Source organism: Petaurus breviceps, unplaced genomic scaffold (assembly GCF_028583685.1).
Source record: "Petaurus breviceps papuanus isolate PSGF00001 unplaced genomic scaffold, PetGlider_PUasm1.0 37, whole genome shotgun sequence".
In the NCBI taxonomy this organism is placed as follows: Eukaryota; Metazoa; Chordata; class Mammalia; order Diprotodontia; family Petauridae; genus Petaurus; species Petaurus breviceps.
In genome coordinates this window covers 73,730,602-73,741,519 of record NW_027186296.1, presented here as the reverse complement: position 1 = coordinate 73,741,519, position 10,918 = coordinate 73,730,602, and the positions used below count along the sequence as shown (strand labels likewise).

Genomic DNA, 10,918 nt, shown 5'->3' with positions numbered 1-10,918 from the left:
AGGTAAAAAAGTCAATATTATACCAACAGAAAATATTATTACATTATTTACACTCTAACTCATTCATCTCCATAATTATGTTCTTGCTGTGGTAGCAGTAACTATGATGATATCTAATTCACCATAAACCCACTGGGCATGTAACGGGATAATATTAATTGAAAAACGTAGTCTCTAAAACTAAACTGCAAAATGAATTTTGATCTAAAAATGTATTCATTTTAAAGCAAAAGATGTGTCATATATTTTTATTAACTCATAAAAATGCAAAGGGTATACAAATTTTGCTCCTTTTTTGAAAACAGTGAAAAAACAAAATGACTGTGTATAACAAATATTTGAAAGATACATCACATTTGACTTGTAAACAGAGCCTTAAAGTTTAAGCAATTACACTCACCAAAAAAAAAAAAGTGGAAATAGTTGGTAACAAGTTATTGGCTTTTTCACCAAAAGGCCAGAGTAATAAGACTCTTCTTTGGACCAAATGTTCTCTTGATGGATGTTTAATATTACTTTAGCCTTCTGTAAATATAAAAGATTAGTTCTGCTACACTCTGAATATGAAATTCATTTCTCTCCAGATTTGGACAGTACTGCCAATCCCAAATTTCATAAGGTCTTATTTCATTGGTCTAATTTAGCTTCCTTTCTAAGAATATGAAATGGGTAGTATATGGTATTGGATATATCTTAGAATAAGTTAAGCATTTAAACACACAGAATGGTAATAACTTTGCACTATTCTTTCTACCAACTAAATTCAAAAAGTTCTACCTAATCTTAATACATCCAAAAAATGTATCAAGATTAAGAGATACAATTATGGTGAAAATTAAAACAAATCTTCAAAACCACATACTCTAAAACACTTAAATATATACAAACTGTGCTATAATAATCATGCTTGTATACCACAGGTGACCAAAATAAATCAAAATTCAAAAGTTTACAAAGTGAAAATAAGCAGTGGTTTTGCAAAATCTCGTTTTAGCATTTTTCCTGCTCTCCAGGAAGGACTCAGTCAAGTATACTGTTGCACAACATATATACACATACAATACTCATAGGACATAACCACAAATTAAATATTATCAAAATGCTTTTAAATAAAATGCAACACCAGGAAGTGCACAGAACACAATGCAGAATACTGTCAATTACAGTGACTGGAAAGAACAAAGTGAATCACCTCAGTTTCAGAACCAAAAATAAAAATTGCAATGGTTTTCTTAACTATTATTAAGCAAAATGAACCCTTTTCCTACCTTGATAACCAAAGTGTAAACATCTACCACTGCTCCATGAGCACATCTTTTGGGTGTCTATATCCTCCATGTGTAGAATTTAAAACTTAAATAACTACCAATTTGGGAGTGCTTTTTTGGAGGGGGGAAGAGAAAGCAGGCAGGAAAAAAATGATTGCTCCCTAAAAGTAGTTTACAGAAAGTGCACTTTAAAATAGGATTTTTTTTTTTCCCATCCACTTCTAGGATGTGTTTTGCTACAAATCAGGAACCCAAAAAGGGCATTTTATACATCAATACTTTATTCTCTGAGAATGTTTTCTAAAGCAAAATAGGAGGCTACCTTAGAATAGAAAAAGACTATTCCACTCCAAATAATGTGATCATCTCATCTAATAGTCTCCAAGTCATTTTCCTAAACCCACATTCTGGCTTTTGGAATTATGAAGGGGTTAAGTTCAAAGTAGGATCTTTAAGGACAGGTCCTTGTGCCCTATGATTCCATTAGTCCCCAGGACACACAAAACAAAACTGGTACTTAATACTGCAAGTCTCTCTTAATCTATGAATCTCACCCTCTTCACTCCCACTCTAAGTTCAGGATCCCAAACTGTCCACTGGTCCAGTGCTTCCCCAAGGTAATATGTAAACAAAACTGGGACCAGCTTAATTATCTGCAGGCTTCTAGATTCTCAATGAATAATACTTTAGGTATAAGAGAAGTAACACTAGATAGTATCACCACAATACCATCCTTCCATACTGCATATTTTTTTTTTTTGTGTCTTTTTTCGTCTGTTTGTTTTAAACACTATCCAGCCTCTAGGAACTTAAGAAGTCAAATGAAGTAGTGGTTTAAAGCCAGGTAACCCTGTAGGCTTGGCCAAAATGGAGGAAAAGAAAATTAGAGACGTTTCATTTTACTATTTTATTATCTGAAATAATTAAAGCTTATCAAAAGAAAACTCAGTCTCCCATCTTGTTACTGGAGATTATTTGGAGATGTGGTTAGACTTTTGTGCAAGTTGGGATTCTGGCTATGCCTATTTCGACTGCGGACTGATGAAAACATGGTGTTGCAACCTGGTACTTTACACTTGTGAAGTTGGCGGAGGTGTACAGTTTTGTAGTGGGCCCTGAAGGTTCCTTTATTACTGTATATCTTTTGGCAGAGGTGACAAGTTATTGGCAAACCAGAGGGAAGGTTTGAAAAGCTGTGATTGGCCTTTTCCATGAGGGTGCAAATTGGGTAGCCATCTTCACTGGGGATCAGGCTCGGTCCTTCACAGCTTTCGTCACTGTCTTCCAGAGCTACATTGCCCTCTTCACTCCCTCCATCGGAGTCCCAGGAAGAAGGGGTGCTGCTCTCGGACTTCATGCTGGAGGTAGTGCTTAAATCGAGGACGGTGGCCTCACTGGTAGGACCACAGCCATAGCTCTCTAGACAGGACTCTCGGATTTTGGTGATCGGGTAGACGACACTCCCAGTCCGATTGGTTCCTTTGAAAATGACAGAAGTCTGGGGAGTGTGCTGTTTGAAAGCTGCCTCCTGATAAACCTCCTTAGCCATATCTTTCAAAAGGTATGTTGCACCCAAAGGGTTATCGTTGCTTTCCAGGGTATCTTTGGTGATGACTTTCTGATGAAGACTTAGGTTTGAACTGTGTCTAAAAGAGTGAAAAGGAAGATTAGCAATCAACAGATTTTAAATCTTAAATCATCAAAATCATTGTGAAGTCACAGCTTAGGGGAAAATCTATAGGCTGTGGGTAAAGAAGTTCTCAGAGAAGGTGTTCACCAGCCCTTGGTAGACTGGACTAGATTGTACTGATGGGCATGTGATAAATGCCTAGGCTTGTTAACTGACTCCTGTTCATTTTGGGGACTCTGGGCTCCTCATCTAACAGGGGTGCACTTTCTAGAAGATCCCCTTCTAGCTTTAAGATTTCATGTGATAGCTGCCTGTGAGGTACTTTGAAGCTTACCAACCTGCAGGTCTCATTACTGCATCAGATTTCACAGGGTCCAGAAATAAAATCAATGCTACAGAGTCTTCAAAAGTTCAATTTCTCTATTGTACTTATCCATAAATGTTGTTTTTTTCTGTGACCACACCCAAAAATGTAAATTATTCACTCATTCTGCAAATACTTCAATTACAATTGTACTAAATTCTTCCACCAAATTTCTAAGTTGAAAGAGGAAGTATATTTCGTTGCAAAAATGGGCAACAGTCTTACATGCAGAAGAGACTACATACAACTTGCTTAGCAAGATATCAAGTGAACTACAACTACCTAAAAAGCACCCAGCTACAGAATTTAATTATAGGTACTCTAGGTATGACCATTTGACTTCTGAACATCTTCTAAGTATTAATGCTGTGCCTACATTGGCTTTTCCCCATTCCCCAAAGATATTTCCTTAGCCACCATGTTTCCTTTTTTCCACCTGATTTCTAAATATGTTTGGACATACTAATGCCATACCTATGCTGACCTTTCTTCAGTGACTCAAAAATGTTCTCTTAGCCACCATCTTTCTTTCTTTTTTTTTTTTCTAGGAGTGGAAAGGGAAATAGGTAGAAAAGTGGTGGTTGACTAGAGGAGAAATTCCTCCTCCCTTTTAGGATTTTAGAGCTCGAGTTAAAACAACATCTCTAGTCTATACCCCCCTTCATTTTATAGATGAGGAACTCAGGATCAGAGATATTAAGTGACTTTGCCCAAGGTCATCCAGGTGGGTTTGACTCCAGAGCTTGTGGCCCAAGCACAGACACTACAGAAACTGCAAAAGCAAAGAAGGAAGGGTTCCAAGCTTTAAAGATGGGGAAAACTTTTGATAATCTAATGTGACAGCTTCATTTTATATATGAAGAAACCACTGTGTGGTTACAGGAGAGAGAACACTGGAGGGAAAGTGAGGAACACCTGGCTTTAAAGTTCAAATCCTATCCTAGATACTAGCTGTGTTCATCTTGGGCAAACAACTTAACCATTTTAACAGCCTCAGATCCATTATAAGAATAATGGGGTTAAAAATAGTATGGACTTTACAGGGTTGTGCGGTTCAACAGAGATGAGGTATACAAAACACTCTGAAAACCTAAATGGGCTACACTGATATGCATCATTGCTCCTTCTGTTAAATTGTTTTTCATGGGCTGAGGGTGACAGGTGACTGGGCTGTCACTGCATTCCTTTTCCTGATTCCTGTGGATTTCATTTTCCCCACAGAAATCATGTTCCCTATGGTCATTAGGTTCCTAAGCTGGGTGACAGAAGTCTATTGAGCCCAGAGTGTGGTGGATTCTGCTCCTACTCCAGACACTTCCTAGCTGGATGAGCCTGGCACCACTTCTTTTTCAATGCTGGTCTTCTTCCTGTGTAAAAAGGGGCATAAGCATAGCTAGAGCAGTCACTTCCTGAGAGCTGAGAGGATCAGATGAGAAGACATACATAAAGAAAAAGAAAGCCTACCACAGACCTTTCAGCATTATAAAAATGGCCATTGTTGTTATTAGCAAGAGTAGTTACAAGTTTTGTGGAAACAACCTTGGGATCTGACCAACATTAAAAATAGCATTTCTATGGAATAATGTATCCCAAGTACATGTAATCAATGATGAGTCCAATGGGCCCTTGGAGGTCAACTTGTCCAGCTGCCTCATTTCATAGATGAGGAGGCGAACTTGCCCAAGATGAGTGACAACATTGGCATATTAATCTAGGTCTTCTGACTCCAAATCAGTGCTCTTTTTAATGCAACACACTTCACAATGATTAATAACCGCTAGCAAATTTACACATATATATATGTATATATATATATACACCGCTGGCAATAATGTGCTCTAAGATTAGTGAGTAAAGTTGATCCTCTCAACAACCCTGGGAGGGAGGTGCTACTTATTATCTCTCTTATACAGAGAAGGAAACTGAGGCTGAGAGAGATTTATCTCTCTCAACCTTAATTTCCTCCTCTATAACTTGCCCAGGGTCACATCTGTGTGACTTGCCCAGATACACACAGCTAGGAGGTGTCTGAGGCAGAATTCACACTCAGATCTTTCCAACTTCAAGTCTAAGCACCCCGTACACTGTGCGACCTAACTGTTGTGAGGTTATAACTATGTTATAAAGAACTTTCAGAATATATCCTGCCTACAAACGGGGGCCTGCTTATTTTCATAATAAGGCCAAAGCATGAAGACACCAAACAGATGAAATTTAAAAATAATTAAAGCCTTTTGAATGAAGTGACTATTAATTTAGCAGATATTGTACAAAATAATAAAAACAATATGTAACATGGATTTTAATCTCAAGACTATGTCTTATTGCTCTTTGTGGTCCCCACAGCACCAAACGTGACATATGAACAGACATTCAAAAGATCTTTCCTTAATGACCAAATGAACCTTCTCCATTTTCTCTCTACCTTCTCTGTGTATTTTCTTTGCTCTAAGACCACAGCACATGGGAATACATTTTCTCCTACTATCTATAAATGGAGGGGCTGTATTGGTAGCGAGTGGGTTATCCCTCAACACTCCAGTTGGGTTTGTCATAGAGGGAAGGCTTGTCTTCACATGGACTGGCCTAGAGAATCTCAAAGGTCCATTTCCAATCTTGAAATCCTGTTATAATTTTTTTTCAGCTACAGAAAGTCATCAATCCAGTATACTGGAGTATGGTAGGGGCAGTCATGCTTATGAAATCTGAGATACTTGAATAAACCACGTGTTTTATTAGTAATAATATATTCTCATGTGCTCCATTCAAGAGTTTAAGAAACGTCTTTAGCGGGCGGCTAGGTGGTGCAGTGAGCAAAGTGCCGGCCCCTGAGTCAGGAGGACCTGAGTTAGGTTCTGGCCTCAGACACTTAACACCCACACAGTAACATTGGGCAAGTTACTTAACCTCAACTGCCCTCCAAAAAGGTAAAAAAAAAAAAATGTCTTTAGGACTTGAACATTTTTTCCTCAATTTCTTCCTCTAGAAAACTTTCTGAAATTCAGTTTGAACTCAAGTTAAAAGAGGTTAACTGGAAATTAAAATAATACTCATTTTTCAGATAAGGAAATCGACATGTTACTGTATTCTTGAATTGATACTCAAGGCCTGCCAGATTCTGGCCCCAACCTTTCCAACCTTGCCTTTCATTACTTCAAATTACCCCAATGCTTCAAGTCAAACTAGCCCAAACTTCCCACTTTCTCACCATTTCTCCCCCGCCCCCATGCTAATCTTTCTATATAGAATGCTCTTCTCTATAAAATTACTACCCATTCTTTGCACCATTGATCAAATGCCCTATTCCTTCATTCAGCTTTCCCTAATCCTCCCAGCCAGATGTGATCTCTTTCTTCTCTCAACACCCATAACCCTCAGCATTTGCATTTCGCTTGTGACATTTACTATACCAGGTCTTGCTTTAGAGTTATCTATACACACCTCTCTCTCTGACTAGACTATAATCTATATTTGAGGGCAGAGGCCAGTGTCAAAGACAAATAGAACAAAGTTGAGTTTTGTATTTCTAATAGTACTTAGAGATGCTCAGTAAATGTTTGTTGAATTAATGGATAGGCTACAGCAAGGCATAATGCTCAGAAGGAAGAAATGTATTTATCATTTTTCGTGTATTTCATAAATGTTCCGATCTTCTCTGAGTTCTCTTGTGGACAACGTTTCAGAAACACTGTGACAGGAATGGGATCTGAAGACTTGCCAAGTAACTCAACTTTGCTGAAGACAAAAGGAACAAGATTATAAAACTCAGGACACATGACCCTGTTAGATTGATTGGATGTGGTCTATAAGCTGCTTAGTAAAAGGCTGGTTATATTCAAACTCATAAGTCACAGAATGTCACAATGAGATGAGACCCGAACTTTTGTAGTAATAAAACTTATGTTTACTACATACAACATTGTATTATACCTACAGCCCTTAAACTTGGGAATAGGGAATAAATAGGGAAGTTGATATGTTTGTGTGTCAGAAACAAAAACAAAAAATAAAATCCCAAACCCAGTCATCTACAGGGTTCCCTTCTTTCAATTTATCCAACCATAAGCCATACATTTAAAATAAAAAAAGTCAATCCTCAGCATTTACTCAATAGAATCCTCATATTTTAGTCTCTTTCAAATTATCCTTTAAAAAATATCAAATCACTTAGAGGAAAATAAAAGTTTCTATAAATGACAAATCCTTTCCTTCAAGGCTCAGATCAAATGGCACTCATGGCACCAGCCCTTCCTTGATTCTCCTCTCCTGCTGCCAGTAAGCTCTCCCTTTTAAATTTTCACAGGACACCTTTCATAGTGTATTTTCACATTGTTTTTGGTTCACATGTGACACTAGAGGGTAAGCTTCTTATGGGAAAAGTCTGGGAACTCTTCTCTTTTACAGTATATCCCTTCCCCACTCCATCTCAGTGCAATGGTGGACCCTTCAAATAAAGCAGATGTTTATAAAATGTTTGCTGAAGTGATTCAATAATTATATTTTATAAAGGTTATTTTAAAAATCCATAGAAAATAAGATCCCTGTGTAAAACCATGGATACCCTTTGACCTAGCAATACTATTAACTAGGTTTGTACCTCAAAAGAGACCAAAAAAAAAAAAAAGGAAAGGGACCTATATGCACAAAAAAATTTATGGCAGCTTTTTTTCTGGGGTCAAAAAGTTAGAAATGGAGGCGATGTCCATCAGCTGGGAAATGGCTGAACTGTGGTATGTGATTACAATGGAATACTATTGTGCTATAAGAAATGATGAGTAGAATGCTCTCAGAAAAACCTGGAAAGACTTACATGAGATGATGCAAAGTGAAATGTACTATGTATTAAGCAGTAGCAATATTTTAAGATGATCAGCTGTGAATGACTTAGTTATTTTCAGCAATTACGATGATCCTAGACAACTCTGAAGAACTTAAGATGAAAAATACTATCCATCCCCAGAGAAATAACTGATGGTGTCTAAATTGAGAGTGAAGCATATTTTTTTTACTTATTTTATTTTACTTGAGGTTTTGTTGTCGGGTTTTTTTTTACCCCTCCTTAGTTTAAGTTGTCTTTCATAACATGACTATTATGGAAGTGTTTTGCATGACTACACATGTATAACCCATACTAAATTGCTTGCCTTCTCAACGAGGAGGGTGGGGAGGGAGGAAGGGAAAGAATTTGGATCTCAAAGTTTTAAAAACTAATGTTAAAAAACTTTTTACATGTAACTGAAGAAAAATAAAATACTAAAGAAATTTTAAAAAATGAAAAAGAAAAGAAGCTCCCTAGCCCCTTTTCTCAAGTAGTTAAATTTCAAATGAGTTGCTATCATGACTGCAATAAATCGAACCTTTTACAAATTTCTTACCTGTCTCTGCTTCTGCGGGAAGGGAAGGTTGCATTGCAGCCTTCAACTGTACAGATATGCATTTCTTTGGCATGCACGTTTTTGAAATGAATTTTCACGCTGTAAGTGTTTTTAAAGGTCTTCTTACAAATATCACAGTGAAAGCGAGTTTCTTCCTTTTGTCTTCCTAGTGCATGCTGACTGACCTGATCTCTCTCTCTAGCATCCTCAAAACAAGGAAGAGCCATCCCCCTGTTGGACAAAGCATTTAAAAATCCCCCAGTCAGTAAGTGGTGTTGCAATTCCATGCAATCAGAATTGGGAAGCTGGTGTTTGGACTGTTCTTTCGCATACATTGGCAGAGGCTCAATTACTGGTTTTAAGACATTGGTGTGTTGTTTGGGATCACTGAAAGCAGCTTCCCTGGGCACAATGGCTAACACTGGGTTTTGTTCAGTCTCTTTCTCTGAGCTGTTCAAATCCTGCTCCGACATTTTTTTTAAGTGTTTGGTCTCAATCACTGATTCTGGTTTGGGAGGCCTACCTCCCTCAGAAAAAGATTTCCATAAGTTGGCAGAGTGTGAGTGCTGCTCTGCTTGGTCAATGACCTCTTTTTCCACCCTGAGCTCACATGTCTCTAGCTCTCCATCACTGACAACCTGCAAGGGCATCTCTTCATCTGAACTGAGGGCATCACTATTTTCATTGGCAATTTCCACTGCTTCCTTCTCTATTTTGATAGGCATGCTGGATTTCCGAGATTTTTTCTTGGGAAGAGCATCAAATGGCAATTCATTGGAAGCCAGCTGTTCAGGTATGGAGGAGGACACTAGAGGCAGAGAGGGGAGCGTTCCTGGGGTGTTAGCAAGCTCAGCTGGTGTGACTGGATTGCGGTAGAAAGGAAGAACTGGCTGAACTGTCTTTAAGTTGGGGAAAAGCACACCATTTTGCCCAATACTGGGAAAGGTCGACTGTGCTTTGGAGTCAGTGCAAGGCCCGATATAATTGGGCATGGGCCTGCTGTCTGGCGATGTCACAGGAAAGCCTGTTCTTTTGCCCTCCTCAGGGATGGTCATGTTTAAACTGTTCCTCAGATCTTTATCTCGGTTGTTCCTGTTCATGGGCATATGAAGCCTTGGGTTTGGGTTTGCACTGTGTCGGTTTCGGCTCCTCAGGGAGCTGAACACCATATTGCATCCTTCAATTGTGCATTTGTGCTTGATCTTCAGGTGGACAGCATTATAGTGAATTTTCAGGGTACCTTTGTCATAGAAGGTCTTTTCACATGCAGTGCAGAAAACCCGGCCTTTCTTTGGTCCGATACCATTTCTTTCAGTAGTTTTCCCTTTGGGCTCTGGGGACAACCGTGTCATTTCAAGCTTGGCGACTGTGTGGTGTGAACCAGAATCACTGAAATGGGCATCATCTTCACTTTTGGGTAGGACATCTGGACAGTTTATACACTGTTCATTTTCAACTTGAAATGAAGCAGAAGTGGAAGTTAAGAAGCCATTTTCTGAAAAGGGTATCTGGACATCATGTTTAGTGTCATGACTTCTATCTTGACCTTGCTCAATCACATGTCTCTCTGGTGGTGAACCTATCAGTGGGGGAGGCACTGGGCTGAAGAATTGAAAAGGCAGCATGAAAGCCATGTTATTGATGAGGTTTTCAAAATGATGAAGGTTGCCAGGGTTCACCTTGTCCACTGGAACAGAAAGGCTAGGGCTTCTCTGGTTGCAACTTTCTATAAAGGCCCTAATATCCAAATTGGTTGTTGTAGATGGTATGATAATGGACTGTCCTTCTTTCTCCTGAATTGCCATGAGCTCTACAATGGACTTGGTCTCTCCAAAACGAAGAAACTGCTGCAGGGTGGCCAATTCTTCTTCACTGGTCATGATACTCCAGTGATCCAAAACCTTTCCTGATGCATCCTGAATACAAGATCAAGTTGAAAAAAAATAATCAATTGACTGTCCTTCTTTTTGAAGAAATTATTCCCTTGATTCACCATAGCTATTTAATGGCAATGCCCAAGTCTAACCCAAGATAACTCAAGTATCCTCGTTTCCCTCATTGTTCCAACCCAGTGATTAACTATTCAGCTGTCATGACCCAAAGCATAATTACGTATTAGACACTTGTATAATTTCATCACCAAAATTAAAATATGTACAATTTGAACAACAGCAGCACCTAAAACCAAGGAGAAAAGATAGAGCAGTCTAGATATATAACTCAAGTATTATTTCACTGAAAGCTTAATAATCTTCCAAGCAACTAACATCAGAAAACAAAT

General features: G+C 38.5%; 1 protein-coding gene across 2 annotated transcripts in view; it reads right to left on the bottom strand.

The window, feature by feature from the left end:
* Window positions 1-234: 234 nt before the first annotated feature.
* The window catches only part of BNC1 (basonuclin zinc finger protein 1), a 177,990-nt gene continuing 167,306 nt past the window's right edge, over window positions 235-10,918 (bottom strand). For both annotated transcript variants that reach the window (XM_069098710.1, XM_069098709.1), the window contains exons 4-5: window positions 8,638-10,553; window positions 235-2,914 (exon numbers count right to left, since the gene is read on the bottom strand). In XM_069098710.1, coding sequence (XP_068954811.1) covers window positions 2,230-2,914; window positions 8,638-10,553 — 2,601 coding nt within the window. In that variant the 3' untranslated portion in view covers window positions 235-2,229. The remainder of the gene's footprint in view (window positions 2,915-8,637; window positions 10,554-10,918) is intronic.